Below are 22,049 nucleotides of genomic sequence, written 5' to 3'. Positions count from 1 at the left end.
AGTTCTTTAATTTATCCAAGACCACACACCCCTAAGTAGAAGAGCTACGATTTGACCTGAGTTCTGTTTGGTTCCAGAGTTGTTAACCACTGTGTTTCACAGAACACTCACCTGCAATTGCATGCTTATATATTGATTTGTCATGTTAATTCTTTTAGATACATGAAATGCATTGTAGTGTCCTACTTGGTCCATTGGAAAACCGTTTTGTCTGGTGACTGTGACTTCAGTTTTTACCTCAGTTAGTTCTGTCAGTATGATATGTCTTGTGAGGGCAATCGGAAAATGCATATCTTTTTCCTTTTTCTCTTTTTATACCTTTTTAAAAATTAGTTTCAGGTGTACATAGCAACATAATAGTTAAGACATTTATACCCCTCACAAAGTGATAGCTCCTCTCCCCCAAGCTACTACCGCCCTGACATCTTACATAGCTGTTACAGTAACATTGACTATCTTACTTGTGCTATGCTCCACCTCCCGTGACTGTATATATATATATATTTTTTCCTTAAAATGCATTTTTTCTTATAGTTGATGTACAATATTATTCTACTTCAGCTGTACAGTGCAGTGGTCAGGCATCTACACAGTTTATGAAGTGATCCCCTTGATAAGTCTAGTGCCCATCAGGCACCTTACATAATCTTTACAACATTGTTGATTATATTCCCCATTCTGTATTTCATATCCCCATGACGATATTGTGTCTTTCTAATCCCTTCACCTTTTCCCTCATCCCCTCCCCCCTCCCATCTTTTATACTTTTTAACAGATGATACATTTTCATGGTTCAAAAATTGTAAAAGAATAAAAGAACAGACAGTGAAAAATCTCCACCTAGTCCCTTAGCCAGCTAGTTTTCCTTCCCTGAAGGAAAGATGTTACCAGTTTTTAATGTATTCTGTAAGAGGTAAGATGTATCTTACAAGTATGAATTGAGATATTTACTCAATTTTTTAAAAATTGCCATTGTAGCAGTTTCCTTAGGTTTCTAAAACACTTTGTTACCCTGGAGTTTACAGTATCAAACTCTTGATGACATACCTCATTGCTGAATATCACTATGGTCACCTTCAAAGTGCTCCCCTTGGGAAGCTATGCACCCATGCCAGCGCCTAGTCCACCCTTCAAAGCAATTCTGGAACTCTTTTTCTGGAATGGCCATCAGAACTGTCATCGTATTACCCTTGATGTCCTGAATGTCTTTTTAAAGGTAGCTAAGGCAGCATCTCCATGTGATAGCAGCTCACCGGCACTCTCTGGTTTCTCTAATGTCCCTCCAGGTTTATTGTTGCCAGTAGCCAATGTGTATATGTGCAGCAAGCGTGCTCTGTGTCCAGTTGCCTCATTATTTCTTGACCTGACCTGTATTTCTGGGAAAGAAGGAATGAACAAAGGATGGCCAACCATGTTACTACCCTGCTTGATTGAGCCGTCCTTAGAGGAATGATGGTTCAGGTTCTGGAAATGTGATTTTGGGTAGATGCATTGACAAGGACAAATTCATGTAAGGATCTGATAATGTCATGTCCCCTGCCCCTACTCCAGTTGCTCACTCTGTTTCTTTAGCTCACTTTCGTCTCCCTAATAACCTCATCAGTGGGACAGGGAAGGACCAGGGAAGGTGGAGAGATGGGCAGAGGCATACTCATGTTGTCTTTTTATTACCTTTTCACCACATAGTGCAGATGTTTCCCTTTGGAAATAATATTTGTAAGTGATGACTTCATCCTTATATTAGCCCCCAAGTTTATTTCGTTCATAATAGAGATGAAATACATACATTTGCAGTAGTATGCTTTTAAAGTCCTCATAATTGTTGTTAGTTCCTAAGTATTTTAACTGCATTATAATTTAGGTAGAATTCTGGGGGCTAGCCAGGGAAATCTGATCATTAATTGTGAGGGAAAATGCATTGTGTATTCTAAATAGTCATTTTAACAAACTATAAATGTGTAGTTTGTTTGTAAATTGGGGCTGATTTCCTTATTTCTTCATAACTAGAACTACTTGTGAATTATTTTACGGGCTACCTTTGGAGTAGGTTTTATTTGGTTTTGCTACTCAGTCTTTGAATTTTCTAGGTAATTCCATGACACCACAGACTTGGATTAGATGGGTGAGATAAGTCCCACCTCAAGTGAGACTCTTTGCTCGATCCTACTGAGCTGAGAGAGGGCAGAGAGTGTTTGTGGTCAAATACATATAACAAAATTTGCTATTTTAACCATTTGAAGTATACATTCAGTGGCATTAATTACATTCAGAATATTATGGAGCCACCACCTCTATCTTTTTCTAAAATGTTTTCATCACCCCAACTAGAAATTACCCATTAAGCAATATAATAAAGCTGCCTTTCCCTCTCTCTAATCCACTTTGTGTCTCTAAGAATTTGCCTGTTCTTATATTTCATTTAAGTGGAATCATACAATATTTGTTTTTTTGTGTGGCTTATTTCCCTTAGCATATTTTCAGGATTCATCCATGCTATGTAGCATGTGTTAGAACTTCATCTCTTCTTATGGCTAAAAAAATACCTCATTGGAGCCGGCCTGGCTCAGGCTATTGGAGCTCCGTGCTCCTAACTCAGAAGGCTGCCAGTTTGAGTCCCACATGGGCCAGTGGGCTCTCAACCACAAGGCTGCCGATTCAACTCCCACAAGGGATGGTGGGCAGCGCCCCCTGCCACTAGCAACAACAACTGGACCTGGAACTGAGCTGCGTCCTCCACAACTAAGATTGAAAGGACAACAACTTGACTTGGAAAAAAGTCCTGGAAGTACACACTGTTCCCCAATAAAGTCCTGTTCCCCTTCCCCCCCACCAAAATACCCCATTATAACTATTAACTTTTAAAAACAGTTTTTCTCTGAAATATCCTTCTTTGTATAACATTTCTCTTACATTGTTAAAGTTTCTGTATCTTGCTAAGTGTTGGATGTTGTAAATTGATGGAGTAAATCAACTTGAAGATGTAGGATATCATGAATTCGGTGAAATTTTTGGTTTTTTGGTTCCATCCCATTTAAATTTGGGGGCATTGAAACCGTTCTATACATTCATCTGCCTTAGTCCCAGACTCATTTTTGGCTTTCGAGATGAGGGTAGAGCTAGGAGCCACAGGGGATTTTGGCACAGTATCCTGATCCCAAAGCTTTTGCTGTCTCTACTAGAGTCCCCATTGGAAATCTGCTACCTCTTGGAGATAAAATTCAGCTATTTGAATTGGGAAATTGGAACCTTCCCCTTCTAGCCATATGAATAAGTCCTTTTCCCCTGCTGCTCCTTAACCCTAGTTAATATACATACTAGTTAATACCATGCTGTTCTCTAGATGGAATTAGATTAGTGAACAGTAGGCGAATACTTAATTCTTTAATCACTACCATGTAGCATAAAATTGTATTAATTTATGCAAAAAGGTTATAGGTTTGTTGGCTAAAGTTTCCAAGCTTGATTATGTTCTATCCTTATATATACTGAGTTTTCAAGAAACTCTTAATTTAAATACATTACATTTATTTAATCTTGTTACCATTAGCCAAGTGTCCCAGCCTAAGATGAATTTGATTCTATATTGTTACCTATTTTATTAGACATTCCTCCTAGCTTTGTCATCTATAAAGTTAATGCACATACGTTCTATATCATAATCTAAATCCCTGATAAAAAGTGCTGAGGACGAGATGCTATTAGTTAGTAGCAGTTGGTACCGTGACCATTGGATTGTGTTGGGTGGGGACGTGGAACCCGAGGAGGAGCCGGGCCTCATGGCAGTCTGAGGTGTATGAAGAGGTGGGAGTCAAGGGGAAGTTAGGCTGACTTCTGGGCATTTTTGAACAAAACCAAGGTCGCAAGCACAGAATATTCATGTATGTATTGACTGTCACTGAGATTCTAGAGGATTGGGAAAATTAGGGTAGCACTGGGAGATGCCGAGGGTGGCTCAAAGTCGAAGATGCGATCAAGGTACTCCAGTGCTACAAACCAGCTGGCGCATGCCGAGTTTCTGGAGCTGGGCAGTTCCCCAACCACTGGAAACTCCATTGCCCTGTCCCTGCCAGAGAACAATCTCTAATGAATATCAAAGATGTTCAGGATTGCTTTGAATGAATCATTGATGTGAAGCGTTGATCAATGGAATTGTCAAGGACAGGTCAGCACTTCCATGTTTCCAAGGAGACGGCTCATCCTGTTTTCCTCCTACATCTCGGGACACTCCTTCCTTGTCTGTTCCACTGACTCATCTTACCCTGGTTGTTGTACTATTGCATTATTGTACTTGAGCAGACTCTTAATTCAGCCCTGTAGCCTTTGGTTGTGCTGTTTTGTTGTGTCTGCTTTCTGCATTAGACTGATAAATCCTTAAGAGCAAGGACCATGTTTCCTTACTCTGTATATTCTGCATCTGAGAGGCACTACTTGAAATATGGTTGGCGTCACTGAAGGTTCTTTGATTCAATTCATGTTTTTAATTACTGTGTGGCAAAACATTGCCCTTTCTCTGGTGCCTGTGGAGTACACGCTATCTAGGCACCATGTGCGTGGCTTTTCTGTATTAGGTGTTTCAGAAACTTTTCAAAGCAGTTATAAGATGTTCAAGGACAAGAATTATTACTCATTTCTGCGTCATACCACACAGTGGGTAGCAGTTTCAAGATGACCCTGTCACTTAGGGCAGCATTTTGTAGAGTCAGTCCTTTGTACAATAAGTTGTTGATTTGCTTAAAATTTTATTTGAAAATAAATCACTTGCTATAAAACTAATTATAAAAATAAATATAATGAGCACACACACAAAATGTTTAATAGTTATAATAAAAAATAAAGTTGGCATTTCTAAAGAGACTTTTTCCAAGGAAGATACAGAATTTTTAATCAGCACTCTTTGTGTTTATAATTCTTCAACAAGATTTGCATAGGTCTAATTATAGTAATTCAGTCTACAACTCACCATGTTATCTAAAATGTGGTATTATGAGACATCAAATACTTGCCCAAATAAAGAGAGCATACATTTACTTTAATTCTTACTAGTTTATTTGATTACTGTACCATTTTTAATTTCTGGAACGTGATCTTTGTCATATCATGGAATCTAATTATTTTGGTAGCTCATAGGCTAGCTTTGGGTTAGGTATATGAGGGAGTTGGTCGTCTTCCTTTTTTTCAAATTAAAGTTTATTGGAGTGACAATGGTCTACGTATATGTGATTTCTTAGAGGGAAAGATATATACATTTTTTTTTTTTAAGATTTTATTGGGGAAGGGGAACAGGACTTTATTGAGGAACAGTGTGTACTTCCAGGACTTTTTTCCAAGTCAAGTTGTTGTCCTTTAAGTCTTAGTTTTGGAGGGCGCAGCTCAGCTCCAGGTCCAGTTGCCATTGCTAGTTGCAGGGGGAGCTGCCCACCATTCCTTGCGGGAGTCGAGGAGTCGAACCGGCAACCTCGTGGTTGAGAGCCCACTGGCCCATGTGGGAATCAAACCAGTATCCTTCGGAGTTAGGAGCACGGAGCTCCAACTGCCTGAGCCACCGGGCCGGCCCCAATATATACATTTTAAAAATACACTTTTATAAAGGTTTGAATCAAGCCCTTTGTCAAAGTAGGAGTAGAAAAATGTAAAAAATGATATATTCAATGATTAAAAGATTGTTTTATTCATTTGAAAATAATTATTTACTATATTGCAGTAAAACAAAGGGTTTAGTTATCAAGTTGACCTTTTGCCAGTTCTGTAGATTGCTTATTCTTCCAAAACTACAGGTCCATCTCACCATTGGAGGAGAATCTGAAGCATAAGATTAAGCCAAGTCTAAAATTAATTTTGCTATGATCTCTAGATAAGATTCAAAATCATTTGGAGAAAAAACAAGTGATAGCTGTATAAATTTGATCTAAAATTATATAAGATATTTTTTACTTTTTAAGTAAAAAAAATCTTATGTAATTACCTCTAAATTTGTTTTTCCTGATATCTTTATATACATATTGATACAAATAAGGAAGTGATTGCTGAATATATGAGTATGTCCCATCATCTAGTCTTTTTTCTTACATCTGATAGCATTTTAATGGAAAGTTTAAAGATAGAATAGGAGAGATTGCTGGTAGGTTGGTTAAAATGGGACTCCAGTTGCCAACAAACCTGGATGGTGGAGTGAAATGTCTATTTTTTTAAGTGCCCTTAATAATTCAAAAAATATTTGTTGTCTGTGATATATGAGGCACTTAAAGATTTATAGCAATATTTAAGATGTACCAAAAATATAAAGGAATGAAGCATTACCCATACAGTTGAAATCCTCTATACCCTCTCCACAGTGTTTCTTTCTTCTGATATAATAATTATTTTCCTACAGTTGGTGTTTTCAGAGACATTATTTTAAGCTTTTGGGTTGGAGTCAGATAGGTTTTCTAAAGTGAGAAACAAAATTCAAAGCTGCTTTCTAGAAAATTAATAGGTTTAAGGGACTAGTTATCTATTTTTTAAGAATTTATTTTCTAAACTAACATGGAGAACATTATACTGAAAAATTAGGTGTAATCAGGTGTATATTATTATTAGTTGATGGTTACAAATAGGTTCTAAGTTTGTAGAAGTCCTCCCATGTTTGTTTTTCATATTTTTAATGTAAAATATTTATAGCAAAATTTACTATTTTAACCATTTTTAAGTGTACATTTCAGTGGCATTAATTTCATTAACCATGTTGTCCAATCACCACTATCTATTTCCAGTTTCTCATCACTTCAAACAGAAACTGTACCCATTAAGAAATAACTTCCCCTTTCCTTCCTTTCAGTCCCTGTTAATTTCTAATCCACTTTCTGCCTGTAAAAGTTTACCTAGTCTAGATATTTAAGTGGAATCATACAATATTTGTTCTTTTATGTCTGGCATTTAGCATAACGTTTTCAACGTTCATTCATGTTGTAGCACATAACAGAACTTCATTTCTTTTTATGGCTGAAAAATATTCCATTGTGTGTTTATACCATGTTTTATCCATTCACCTGTTGGGTTGTTTCCCCCTTGTGCTTGTGGTAAATAATGCTGCAGTGAACATTGGCAAACAAGTATCTGTAAGAATACCTGTTTTCAGTTCTTTTGTACTTGGAATGTATTTGCTGGGTCATATGGTAATTTTATGTTTACCATTATGAAGACCTGCCAAGCTGTTTTCCCCAGCAGCTGCACCCTTTTACATTCCCACCAGCGATGTATGAGGGTTCCTTCCAATTCACCAAATCCTTGCCAGTCAGCAGTTGTTATTATCCAGTTTCTTTTATTGTCCTCTTGCTTGCGTTGTTTCTGATTAGAAGTTGATGATAATTTTTTTTTTTAATGAAATGTGTCCCTTTTTTCTCAGTGTTTTCAAGATTTTTCTCTATCATTGTTTTTCAGGAATTTATGATATGGCTGAGTTTGGTTTTCTATGTTTATCTTGTTTGAGATTCTTTGAGCATCTTGAATCTGTGGGTTTATCATCAAACTTGGGAGATATTCAGCCACTGTTCTTCATATATGTTTTCCACCCCCCCCACCCCCCTTCACTTTTCTTGGCCTCCAATTACATGCATGTCAAAATACTTGGTGATTTTTCACTTTATAGATTTTTTTACATCTGATTATTGTCTCTCGTATTTATTTTCCATCTCTCCCCTCCCCCTGGACGCCCCGTTTTTAGCTTTTCTCACTGTACTTCAGTTTGAATAGTTATTATTGCCCTGAGTTCAAGTTTATTGATCTTTTATTTGCCAGTGTTAAATAAGCTGTTAAGGCTCTGCAGTAAAATTTTCTTTCAGATACTATATTTTTTTGTTCTAAAAATTCCTTTTGTTTCTTTCTAGATATAGTTTCCATTTCCATGTTCATATTTTCATTTAAATACTTAAGCATATTTATAATAACCTTTTTCAATATCTTGTATACCAGTGTTTATCATCTCTGTCATTCTTTTGCATGATTTTTTTCTGGTGATTGGTTACATCTTCCTTTTTCTTTTTACATCAAATAATTGTTTAATCTGCTGGACATTTTAAGCCTTATGTCCTAAGTACCTGAATATTTTTGTCTTCATTTTATTCTAGCACACAATTAAATTAGTTGTAGATTAGTCTAATCCTTTGGAGGCTTATTTTAAAGTTTTGTTATGTTGGGTCTGGAGTAGCCTTTACTCTAAATCTAGTTTAACCCTAACACAAAGGATTGACTCTTCTGGGGTCTCTCCTAAATGCACTGGATGTTAAGTGAGGTCTCTCTTCTGTCTGGCTGGTCAACTCCATGTCAGCTTTGGGTACGATTCATTCAGCCTTCCAATTCCTGGTGGTTGTTTCCTCAGTAATTGTTCTTGGTGAAAGTTACACTATGAATTTGTACCTTCTTATTCAGAATTTCACAGGCCCTTTATTATTTTCTGGAGCAAAGTGTGATTCTATCTTATGATATTTCTCTATAGAATTACAGAAAAGGAAAAACATGATTAGTATTATGAAATGGCATTTGAAGAAAAGAAACATGTTGTAATAGACTGCAGAGACGGTATAAACAAAAATCCTTTTTCCTGTAAAAGGAACAATCTTTCCATCGTGTGTGTGTAATCAGAGTTTTCATGTAAATTGCAATGTTTGAAATTTTATGGCCATTAAATTAATTCTATGTAAATGCGTACTTAACTTTTCATAGTTTATACACTTTGGGTCTATGGTATATGTGAATTATTCTGTGAACGTCACCAGCGTACTCGTACAGTGTGATTCATTTTGTGTATTCATGTTACATATATTTGTCATGAATTACCTAAAGATAATTTTAGTCATATGTCTTGGTGGGATCTGGTTCTTTGGGAAAGATATATTTTTTTATTTTTAACATCTCTACCCTTTTCTTTTTTTAACTCTGTGTCAGTCACTATAGATTGTTATGCTTTTTTAAAACAGATTTTCCCTCCAAAATAAAGGCTTGAGACAACAAAAATTATTTTTCACTCATAAAAATTCCGTTAATGGAGTTGGGTGACTCCATGACAACTCCTCTGTATGTTGGTTCAGCTTTTCAGGCAGTGTCAGTTCTTATCGCACTTTCGCATATCACAAGGAGCATCTATAAATCACCAAGGTAGATAAGATCATGCTAGGGAGGGGGTCTCTTGTTTGCAATTAGGTACTTGGCCTAGAAGTGGTGATGTCATTTCTATCCATAACCCTTTGGCCAAAAGTAGTAATATAGCCATATTCAATTGTAAGGAGCATGAAGAAATATATCCTTGCCTTAAGCCCCCAAAGAAAGGAGAACTATTTTTGTAAGAGAATCAGAAATCTCTTCTACAAATATCTAGGCCCAGTATTCTCGTGCTTTATACTTGCCAATTCTCTTTTGAAGTTATCATTAGAATTATCTGCTCCTCATTATCTTATCTCTCATTACCTTGGTTCAGTGATGCCCTCTAGAGAGGAACATTGAAACATTGTTGATACTGAAACATTTAATTTATATCAAAATGTAATGATTAACTTAGCTGGAGAGGCGATGGAAAAGATTGTATATATATGTGGGAGTATCAGTATAAATTCATGATGTGTTTTAGTTTCCTAGCTCTGTACTCTGAAAAGTCTGAGAAATAATCACTAATATTGAAGCAATAAGCACCCTGATTGTGAATTGTAAATGTCATTTTCCACTTAAAGGAACCAGGAACATGTTGTTATATATTAGAAAGTAAAGAAGTTATCAAACCCTACTTAGAGTCATATAAAAAGGATTCAGGAGCCAATTTGAACAGTCTTCTTCAAAGGGATGAGCAAAGATGGGACATTTGATCATCAGTAAGGATAACTGTAAGGAAATTGGTACATATCAACTATGATATTTTTTAAAATACCCCTTTTGGACACTGTCAAGGATTTCCGATACCACCTCCAAGATTCATGATTCACTAGAAGGACTCACAGGACTCAGCATATATAGTCATACTCACTGCTATAATTTATTATAACAAAAGGATACAAAGCAAACTCAGCAAAAAGAAAAGGCATATGGAAGCTGTAAGCTTCCAAAAGTCTTCCATTGGAGTCACACAGGATGCATTTAATTCCTCTAGCAATAAATTGTGACAACAGGTGTGAAATGTTGTCTGCCAGGGAAGCTCATTAAAGAGGCTGAGTACCCTTTATTGTTTTTATTGGGGTTGGTCATGTAGGTACCCTCTATCTATCACAGACAAAAATTCCAAGCTTCTAAAGGGAAAGCAGGTGTTGAGCATAAACCTCATTGTTTGTACAAACAGTTTAGGCAGTTAGCCACATGTAACATTTAGGGAATGATGGAAACCTTGAAATCCAACTTCACAGATGTTCGTCATAGATGGGCTAAACGTGTTGGCAGACCTAAGGATAGCAGCCTTCGGTGGTCTGTATTTTCTTTTTGTGCACAGATACCTTTGAAAGATGCTGGCAAACCAACTCATTATTTAAAAAACTGATTAATGAAGGAAAAGCGTCAAGCTGGCTGCTCTATACAAAGAAACTATACCTCAGGGTTACCAAATAGTCAATAAGGAGAATTTTCTTTATAGAAGTATTCCAGCCAGTAAACAAAAAAATGGTAGAATTGTAATTACCAACTGTTTTTTAAACGTTTAATGAATTTATTAATCTAGACAGTGATTGTAAATGGCTACTAATATCACAAAAAGAGAGATAAGCAGTCATATGTGCCTCCTCCTGGAGACATAATAGCACCATCTGCGAGATGGTTCTTGCCAAAACATATAATTTAAATTTGATCAATTCTCTGGATCTAACTACCACTTCACAAGACATACAGAGGATGGAAGATACAATGATGAAAATGCAGACTTTGGAAAACTCCACAGGACAAGCCTCTTGGTTTCTTTAGCAAATATATTGAGAGGGGAAAAGCAAATATATTGAGAGGGGAAAAAGAGAGAGGGTGGGAAGAAGAGAAAGAAAGAAAACCTACAGAATAAAAGATTTAAGAGATTAGCAATCAATTAAAACATATTTTTAAACCTGATTTGAACAAGTTGAAAAAAATTATGAGACAATGGAGGACATTTGAATACTGACTCAATATTTGATGAGTCTGGGGAATTTTTTAATTTTTTTTTTTAGTTTCTGTTTCAGCCCCCTCGGGCTACTGTAGCAGAATATCATATTCTGGGTGGCTTATAAACAACAGAAATTTATTTCTCACAGTTTCGGAGGCTGGGAAATGCAAGATTAAAGTATGCCCCCAGATTCAGTGTCTGGTGAGGGTCCTCAGGCTTCCTGCTTCATAAATGGACTTTTCTCACTGTGTCCTCACATGGCAGAAGGAGCAAGGGAGCTCTGTCAGGCCCCTTTTATAAGGACACTAATCCCATTCATGAAGGCTCTGCCCACATGTCCTAATTCTCTTCCGAAGGTCCCAACATATGAACATTGGGGAAAGTTGTTTTTTTCAGTGTGATAATGACATTGTGGTTATATTTTTAAAGTATCTTGTACGGATACATAATAAAATATTGACAGATCATATTAAAAACTATGTAATAGTTTTTTTATAAGCACAGAGTAAGAGTTGTGTAGACATTTCCAGAAAAATCAATTCTTCATTAACAAATTTAGATCTGCTAAATTTCATGTGAGAAAATTGGATTTATTAGAAATAACATCTTCATAAGATAGCACAGAAAAATTTTGATATGGAAAAAATCTTCATTAAAAATTGAAATGGAGAGTATTGATTCTTATGAAAATTATGTAAAATGAAATGAAAATTTAAAACACTAGTTCTCTTGACTATATTAATCAAGCATTTTAAGAGGTATGCTAGAGTTTACTCAGAAAAACTATTTTCCAAGGCTAAAGTCCTGAGCTCATCAATGCTGAATTAATTCTTACTAATTAACAAAGGGGAGTCACGCTCTGGTTTCTGCCTTCTGCCCTGAGAATAGAATTTCCCACACAGGGGTTGCTCTTCAGTCTGGGTCCTAGAATGAGAAGACATGTGACACATTGCTTCTACTTACATGTAATGGAATGGAATTTAAGGCTCAGTAAGTTATGTGGTTTGCCCAAGATCAATAGCTGGTAAATTAATGAAGCCTGGCTTCAAATGATCTCTCTGACTCCAAAAACCATGGTACTAGAAAACAGTATGCACCACTTACTACTTTCTGCAAGCAAGAGTGGAATCCCTTTGTACCTTATTTCCAAAAGACAGAAGAAGGAAAAGGACAAGGGCCATAGAGCAATAGTTGAAACCGATACAACCTTTCCTTAACTCTGGAGACCTATACATATGTGCCTTTTTAAATCTTTTAATTTTCTTAATATATTGTAAGGCTATCACTGAAAATGCAGACTAATTTCCCTCTCTTGTGAACTAATTGTATTATTTACTGGGATACCATTGTCTGAAAGAATGCTAGTGAGATCATTACAACAAGCATCAATTTTATATATTAATGTACAATGTGCCAAGTCTCACTCTGGATATTCATGGCTACCACACATTTAAGAAAATATGTTTTTCATTTTCCTTTATTTTTTAATAGCTACAGAAAATTATTAAAGGGATGTTTAAAGGCCTTAAGCAAGTTATAATAATAATTAACACTTAGGTGCTTTTTTAAAAAGTGGCTTTCAAAATAATATCTTTGCTATCCTGTGCACACACCCCCTCTCCTCAATCTCAAAAACAAAGCTGAGTAGTAATGAGCATGGCACTTAATATTTCATAAGTATTAAAACGTTGTCAGTGGTAAGGTGACCATTGATTTAAAAATAACTTTTTGGGGGTGAAAAAAGATGTTGCACATTAGATGTGTTACAAGCATGATGATTTCAGGAACATTAATAAAACGTAGAAAATACATCTTAGAATTCAGGAAATGTGATTTTCCTGGGCCTCCTTTTTCATCTATCAAATGAACTTTTTGAATTTGATGGCTTTAGAAGGTTGTTGTTGTTCTTATACATTGGGAGTGAGGTACCAGTATAATCCAGCATTCTAGTCATATGTATTCAGAACAAAATCGTCTACATTTTACAAATACTTACAAAACTGAAGGTCATACCTTAGTCAAAATTTCTTGGTTAATTTTTACCCTTACTACTTTAGTTTTTTTTTTTTTTTTAAGTAAAGTCATTGAAGTGACTATGCATTTATCAAGTTAAAGTGAGGAGTAAAGGGATTCCAAAGACATAGTGTTTATAAATTGAGTTTGTGATCATTTGAAATTGTTTAGTTTAATTCTCAAAAGATTTCACCAGAATGGTGTACATTTTGCCGATGTTTTTCATTTCATATAATACTACTGCAGAACGTATGTAGTTATACTATAGAACTATGAAGTGGTTAAGAATTCAGTTTTAGGAACATTTCTTCCCTAGGTTTGAATCCTGACTCTGCCACTTCATTGATGTATGACTTTAGACAAGTTACCTAGTCTCCTTGGGTTTTAGTTTTCCTTGACAATAAAATGGGGACGCCAGTAATACCTTCCTCATGGAATCTTGAGGCTTAATACTGGTAAACCGCTTACAACAGTTACAGGTTACGTAATTAGCATTTAAATGTTAGCTATTGTTTTTATTACTACAAAAATTTATTAATAGACTTAATATTGGATTAAGCACAATAGTACCATGACTAAATAATTTCTTGCTGACTGGTAATATAAAGATTGAGATTCATGGTATAATATTATACCTTTACGTATGGTGTATATACAATGGTATACTTCCAATTCCTTTCCCCCGTCTTCTGTGCTATTGTCATGTGTTTTACACATCCTATAAACACGTTAAATTTTTACTATTATTTCATTAGACAGCCAGTTATCTTTTAGAGCAATTAAAAATAAGAAAACTATATTTTATATTTACCTTCATTTATGCCATTTTCTACTCTTATTTTTTTGTAAAGGTACATGTATCTGTTTGGTATATTTCCTACATCCTGAAATACTTTCTTTTGCCCTTTTCTGTAGTGTAGGTTTGTTGGTAATGACTTCTGTGTTTTTATTTCCCTAAAAAAGTCTATTTTTTTCTTTCTTTTTGAAAGATGTTTCACTGGGTATGAGTCTCAGTTTTTTTTCTTTTTCTTTTAATACTTTAAACATGTCACTCCTCTGTTTTCTGGCTTCTGTAGTTTTTTTATTTTTAAATTTTTTTTTTTTTTTTTAGTTGTGGAGGGTGCCATTCATGTTGTCCTGAAAGTCTTAGTTGTGGAGGGCGCAGCTCAGCTCCGGGTCCAGTTGCTGTTGCTAGTTGCAGGGGGCACAGCCCACCATCTCTTATGGGAGTCAAACCAGTAACATTGTGGTTGAGAGGACGCGCTCCAACCAACTGAGCCATTCGGGAGCTCAGCGGCAGCTCAGCTCAAGGTGCAGTGTTCAACCTTAGTTGCAGGGGGCGGAGCCCACCATCCCTTGCGGGAGCTAAACCGGCAACCCTGTGGTTAAGAGCCCACTGGCCCATGTGGGAATCGAACCGGCAGCCTTCGGAGTTAGGAGCACAGAGCTCCAACCACCTGAGCCACCGGGCCGGCCCGGCTTCTGTAGTTTTTGATGAAAATTTATTTTTCCAATGTAATGTCTTTTTTCCTCTGCCTTAAAATTTTTCCCTTTGTCTTTGGTTTGAGTAGTTTTGAATATGAGTTATCTGGTTGTTTTTGGGGGGGGGCCTGGTTAGAGGTATGATTTATCTTTCCTGTTCTCTGAACAATTTTTATCTGTTTTGCATCTGTTAGTTTTAGAAAATTCTCAGCTGTTATCTCTTCAGATACTTCTTCTGCTCCACTCTCTTTTACATCTAGGATTTCAATTACATGTATATTAAATTATTTAATGCTGTCTCACAATTCATGGATTTTGTTTTAATCCCTTCACATTTTTCCCCTCTGTGTTTTATTTTGGATAATCTCTTCATTTGGATAATCTGTTGAATTCACTATTGAGTCATTCTGAAACTTTATTGAATTCTTCCATGTTTTTCCTTTGTCAGTATGTTGGACTTTTTTTTGTTCTTTGCTTCCTTGTGCGACTTATACTTTGTGGTTGAAAGATGTTTCATATTCCTATATGCTCAGTAGAGACTGAGCTAAATAGTATTTAAGCCTGGCTGTCTTTAGCATGAGTAGTTGAGTCAGTCTAGTCTGTAGTTGAGCTGTATTTTTGTGTTGCTATGGTTACCTACAGTGCACTATGCACTTTAAATTCCAGTCTAGGGTTACCTTGTTTACTGGAGGATTTTTCTGATGTCTGTTCTACCTTCAACTTTTGACCTTAATTTCTCTTTGTTACTGTACCTCAGAGAGGGTCTCTCCACACTCTTCCCTCACCCCCAACAGTAGACTGCTGTTACTTATTCCTCATTGTTTGCTAACCCAGTGGTGCAGGTGGCTGAGGGGTGCTAGGATGGGGGACATTCTCTGTTGTCTTATTTCTGTCTCAGTTTTAGGCAGGTATTGTATCCTTGATCTTGGAGAGTGAGACTTTCTCAGTGGTTCCCCCACAGTGGTATGGGATCTCTAAAGGTCTGGAGCTATGATGTTTTTCTGCCCCTCCCCCAGGGATAGAGGTTTCTTTTCTGTTACCTTCCTCCAGTTTACGATGGAGCCAGCCAGTAATAGTTATTCCACAAAGTGTATTTGTTATGTTCTTTTTTTGTTTTATATGTTCTGATCTGGAGCCATCTCCCTATGCTAGTTTATTGCTAGGTTTTGCCATCAATGGCATTAGAGATACACAATTTTTGACATCAGCTCTCAGTGTTATTAAATATATTTATAAATATCATTTAATGAATATATCTTTTAATTTTTAATACTGACCATTTAAATTTTATTTATTAAATTATTGTTTAATCATGCATTTTGACAAAAATTCTGCATGGTAGATACTAGGTGTTTTGTTTTGTTTTGTTTTACAACACAGCACTTCTGACACCAAATATGTGTGGTGTATCCCCCATATCAACCAGTTCTCCAACTGGGTATCCTATAGTTCAATTCAATTCTTATACTATCTACCCCCACTTCGCATGCCAGTCGCAGTTTCTGGACCTCCCATACTTTTGACCAACTGACTATATAAGTTGAGGGTTCCCATGTCCCCCTCCTGGGGTTTGATAATTTGCTAGAATGGTTCACAGAGCTCAGGAAGGCACTTTAATTACTATTATCAGTTTATTATAAAGGATACAACTCAGGAAACACCAAATGGAAAGAGATGCATTGGGCAAGGTATTGGGGGTGGGAGTGGAGCCAGGAAGGGAATGGTGCACAGAACCTCTGTCTTCTGGGGGTGCTCCACCATCCCAGCACTTTGGTGTGTTCACCAACCCAGAAGCTCTTCAAAACCTGTTGTTTAGGAATATTTTATGGAAGTTCTATTACATAGACAAGATTGATTGACTCATTAGCCATTGGTGATTAACTCAATCACTAGCACTCTCCCCTTCCCGGAAATTGGGGAGTAGGACTGAAAGTTACCACCTCTCATCACATGTTAGTTCCTCTAAGACTATCAGCTCCCATTTTGAAGCTTTGTGAAGGGCCCACCAAGAGTCACCTCATTAGCATAAACTCAGGTGTGCTTGAAAGGGGATTATTATGAATAACAAAAGACACTCCTTTCATTTAGGAAATTCCAAGGGTTTTAGAAGCTCTTGTGTCAGGAACCTGGAGGATGACCAAATACATGTTTATTATATCACAGTATTACACTACACACGCAACAAAGAATTGTTGAATGAATGAATAAAGTGATTGCTGTTGCTCTCCCTTTCTTATGCATAGCTTTTCTTCATTTCTGATTACTGTAATACCCATTTCTAAGAATGTAAAAAATATCTTTTGGGGTCTCTATATTTCTTTTTTTAAAAGACCTTTTTGATTGACTATATTTTACATAACAGTGTATAAATTTAAGGTGTAAAACATGTTAATTTGATACATTTATGTATTGTAATATGATTGCCATTGTATTTCTGAACATTCCGTTAGAGAATGTTGATCTTTCAAACAAAATGGTGTAAGTTTTACAGAGGTTGAAGGAAGTTCTCTAATCACACAAAATCCTTATTACATTATTGGGATTATTGAAGGGGAGAACCTTTATCTTCCTGGACCTTGCTAAGGACTCCAAAGAGAAAGAATAAATATTCAGTGTGTGAGCCAGTGAAGTACATACACGTACTTTAGAATGGATACAGTCTGTTCTTGGCTCAGTGCGATAACAAGGTGTGAAAGAGGAAGAGGGAGAAACTTAACATCATCTCACTGCAGTTTACCAGAGCCTTGTTTAGAGAGGGAGACAAGATTTGTTAAAGGGGTTAGCAGTCTCAAATTTCTGAACAAGTGAAACATTTAAGATTGGCTTTATCATTTTCTCCTAGGTGATTTACTGTTCTTTTGGTGGAACATCTAAAGGACTGCACTTCAATAATTTAATAGTTGGACTTGTCCTTCTTACAAGAGGCAGAGATGAAGAGAAAGCAAAATGTAAGTACATTTATTGTCTCAAAATAATAATACTATATCTGTGTGTAGAATAATTTACCTCAAAATTCTGATGACAGGCAAAGGATTTGAATTGACATTTCTCCAAAAAACATGTACAGGTGGCCAATAAGCTCTTAAAAAACTGCTCAACATAATTGGTTATTAGGGAAAGGTAAATTAAAATTACAATGGATACACTTCACACCCACTAGGATTGCTAAAATAAAACAGAAAGATAATAAATCTTGTTGGTGAGGATGTAGGAAAGTAGCAAGTCACATACATGGCTGTTGGGAGTGTAAAATAGTACAGCCACGTGGGAACACTGGCAGTTCTTCGAACTTTTGTTAAACATCGAGTTATCCTATGTCCAAACAATGCCACTCCTAGTTGTATACCCAAGAAAATAGAACACATATAGCTGACTCCGGAGCAATGCGGGGATTAGGAGCCGCGGTTGGAAAACCCACATGTAACTTTTGACTCCCAAAAAACTAAACGGTCCCCCAGTGTCCAGGAGGGATTGGTTCCAGGGCCCCCCTTGGACACCAGAATCTGCGGATGGTCAAGTTCCCTGTATAAAATGATGCAGATCAGTGCATACAGCCTGCCCTCCGTATCTGTGACTCCCAACTGTGGATCGAACAACAGTACAGATATTGAAAAAAATCTGTGTATAAGTGGGCCCGTGCAGTACAAATCCACGCTGTTCAGGGGTCAACTGCTTTCATTAAACAAACAAACCACGTACACAAATGTGCATAGCAGCATTGTTCATAATTGTCACAAGATGGAAACACCCCTGATGTCCATCAACTGCTGCGTCCAACACAAATGTGTGGTCTGTCCATACCAGAGAATATTACTCGACAATAAAAAGGAGTAAACTACTGGCACATGCTACAACATGGATGAACCTGAAAACATGCTAAGGGATACATGCACATACTATATGATTCCATTGATATGAAATGTCTAGACGAGGTGAATTTGCAGAGATAGAAGTGACTGACTAGTAGTGGCCAGAGGCTAGGAGGAGAGCGACATATGGAGAGTGACTGCTAATGAGTGTGAGGTTTCTTTTTGGGATGAAAATGTTTTAGAATTAGATAGTGGTGGGGATTGCACAACCTTGCAAATATGCTAACAGCCAGTGAATTATATACTTTAAAAGGGTGAATTTTATGGAATGTGCGTTGCATCTCAAGAAGCCGTTATTTAAAAAAAATTCTGATAGCATAGATTTAGCAATCTATTCTTGCCTTACTTCACACGTAGAATCAGAAGTTCATTTATTTGATGTTTTATTACAGATTCTTGGTAAAAGGTTTAGTTCTTTTTAATGGCTTTACTCTTAATTCACCCAGAAGATGACACCTCATCCATGACCTTTAAATCCTACTAAGCAGACAAATGTTATAAGGAGAGTGCATTATTCATTTTTCCCTTAAATATGAAAGGGAAGATAACCTTAGTTAATCATTGTCCATCCGTGTTTCCTGGGATATGTGTTTATTTCCTTTTTTATAATTTTATTGAGGTATAATTGACATACAATAAGACACATATGTATATTTTGATATGTTTTGACATAATTTATGTACCCACATTATTACAATCAAGATAATGAAATTTCCATAAACCCAATTTTTTGTATTAGAATTTATCTGTGATCCTTGTCTTTTCAATAGTATCCTTCTCCTAACAAACACATACTCTGGCTCCAGAGTAATTAAGCCAGTAATTAAAAAAATAACAATTCTTTGGGTCATAAACACCAACATATATTTTTAGATTTTTATTTTTATTATATAATTTTATTAGTTTCCCAGGGGTAGTGTAACAAAAGTACCACAAACTGGGTGGTTTTAAACACAGAAATTTATTATCTCAGATTTCTGGAGGCTGGAAGTCCAAAATTAAGATGTTAGTAGGTCCTTCCTTCCTCCGAAACCTGTAAGGAAGAATCCTTCCTTCTTCCTGACTTCTGGTGGTGGCCACCAATCCTTGGGATTCCTTGGCTTACAGCTGCATCACTCCAGTCTGCCGAGTTTATCACATGGCTTTCTTTCAACTGGGTCTCTTTTCTTCTTATAATCTCTCATATTGGATTAGTCCCATCCTAATGACCTCATCTTAAGTTGATTACATTCACAAATACCTTTTTCCAAATAAGGTCATAGTCACAGGTACTGGAGTTAGGACTTTAAATCTTTTGGGGGGTTGGGGTGGACGCAGTTTAACCATAACCCTTGGTCAGAGCATTCCAGCCACATGTACTCCCCCTAAGGGCATCGGCCACAGGATGTGGAAGGGCAGACAATGGAACCCGCAGGGACTTCAGAGGGAGGACTGTTTTCTTTCTATTTTCTCTCTTTCCAAATAAGATCCCATTCATGGATGCCAGCCTGTTAGGATGTTTACAAATTTGGGGGGCATGCAGGTCAACCCACAAAAGCAGTATTTCAATCATATGTACCTCTACCCAGTTTTATCATTCCTTGACATTATATCATATTTGCCCCATATCTTGTTTTTTTAAGAAATATTACAGCCAAGGTGAGGCTCTCTCTTTGTATCCTTCCATGGTCCAACCCCTGTTCTTCCCTTCAAAGGTCATATCATTCTCATGACTTTGGTGATCTTTCATTCCTCATGTAGGTTTTTATATATCCTTAAATGTATTTTCAACTGTTTTGCAGATTTTAAACTTTTAAATCGTATATTGTACATATTATTTTGCAATTTGCATTTTCCTTGAACATTTTTGGTATTTGTTCATCTTGAAACACTTTGTTCCTTTATTCTAACTGCTATAATAGTATTTCATTGTGTGGGTGTAGGTGTGTATCTCAATTTGTGTATTTGCAAATTTTGCTATTACAGACAATGCCCTGGACAACATTGTTATTCACGGACATGCAAATGTATGAGAATTTCTCAAGGGTAGAGGTGGAGGTGGAGTTGCCTAGAACTTGAATTTCTAGCATTTGAATTTGAATTTCTAGCATGCATATTTACATTTCCTAAACTTTTTTTTTTTTTTAAGATTTTATTGGGGAAGGGGAACAGGACTTTATTGGGGAACAGTGTGTACTTCCAGGACTTTTTTCCCAAGTCAAGTTGTTGTCCTTTCAATCTTAGTTGTGGAGGGTGCTGTTCAGCTTCAAGTTGTCCTTTCAATCTTAGTTGTGGAGGTCACAGCTCAGCTCCAGGTCCAGTTGCCGTTTTCTAGTTGCAGGGGGCGCAGCCCACCATCCCTTGCGGGAGAACCGGCAACCTTGTGGTTGAGAGGATGCACTCCAACCAACTGAGCACCCGGGAGCTCAGCGGCAGCTCAGCTCAAGGTGCCGTGTTCAATCTTAGTTGCAGGGGGGCGGAGCCCACCATCCCTTGAGGGACTCCAGCAACCTTGTGGTTGAGAGCCCACTGGACCATGTGGGAATCGAACCGACAGTCTTTGGAGTTAGGAGCATGGAGCTCTAACCGCCTGAGCCACCAGTCCAGCTCCAACCTTTCCTAAACTTTCGACAAGTTGTTCTCCAAAGTGGTTGCAGTAATTCATACTCTCTAATAGTAGTTTTTTAAGAGTTTCTGTTTCTCCCAACTTATGGCTAACACTTTGTGTTGTCATACCTAAACATTTTTGCAATTTAGTGTGTTTGAAAAGATATCATATTAGTTTTAATTTATATTGCTGGGGGGTTTTTTTGTGTGTTTTTTTTTGAGGAATGAATTAAATTACATATTTATAAAGTGCTTGGCACAAGTCATCACTCAATGTTTGTTACTTTTCCCTCCTTACTTTCCCGAGGATATATTTAACCTATGATACGACTAATTTATTCTTTCTTTCTCCTAGACATTTTTAGTCTTTTTGCAAGCGAATCCGGGAGCTATGTTATACGGGAAGAAATGGAAAGACTGCTCCATGTGGTGGATGGTAAAGTCCCAGATACACTCAGGAAGTGTTTCTCAGAGGTATACTTAAAGATTTACATTTCATCCCTACCTGTTGACAGAGTATTAACTCTTCATTGTATAATGAGTTTAGCTATGATGAATAGATATTTATGTGTACCATATTCTTTGACATTTTTGTATTTAATAGTTGGTTTCAACTATGTGCTATGTTCAAACGTCCTTGACACACTTATTACTACTGGACTTGTGCACCTGCAAGTTCCCAGTTCTACTGTAAAGACAACTGCCTATACTTAAGGTATAATGAAACACACTAACACACTCTCACACCGACCTACACACGCACACACACCGGTGATCGCTCACATTACAGTGCCATTGCTTTTCATCATAGACACATAGATAGGAGGTGTGACAATTAAGTTTGTGAACTCATTCTAGAAAAAGTGCTCCTTCAGGTCACCTTTGAAGTGCTCCCCTTGGGAAGCTATGCACCGACGCCAGTGCCTAGTCCACCTTTCAAAGCAATTTTGGAACTTTTTCTGGAATGGTGGCCATCAGAGCTGTCATCGTATTACCCTTGATGTCCTGAATGTCATCAA

General features: G+C 36.9%; 1 protein-coding gene across 2 annotated transcripts in view; it reads left to right on the top strand.

Annotated features, from left to right (window-relative positions):
• The window catches only part of USP32 (ubiquitin specific peptidase 32), a 163,522-nt gene that overhangs the window by 58,940 nt on the left and 82,533 nt on the right, over positions 1-22,049 (top strand). For both annotated transcript variants that reach the window (XM_081029241.1, XM_081029240.1), the window contains exons 3-4: positions 17,418-17,523; positions 21,386-21,504. In XM_081029241.1, coding sequence (XP_080885367.1) covers positions 17,418-17,523; positions 21,386-21,504 — 225 coding nt within the window. The remainder of the gene's footprint in view (positions 1-17,417; positions 17,524-21,385; positions 21,505-22,049) is intronic.

The sequence above is a fragment of the Rhinolophus hipposideros genome, assembly GCF_964194185.1.
Source record: "Rhinolophus hipposideros genome assembly, chromosome: 20".
Taxonomy (NCBI): domain Eukaryota; kingdom Metazoa; phylum Chordata; class Mammalia; order Chiroptera; family Rhinolophidae; genus Rhinolophus; species Rhinolophus hipposideros.
The sequence above is the reverse complement of the archived record's forward strand: the minus strand, read 5'-3'. Positions and strand labels throughout refer to the sequence as shown.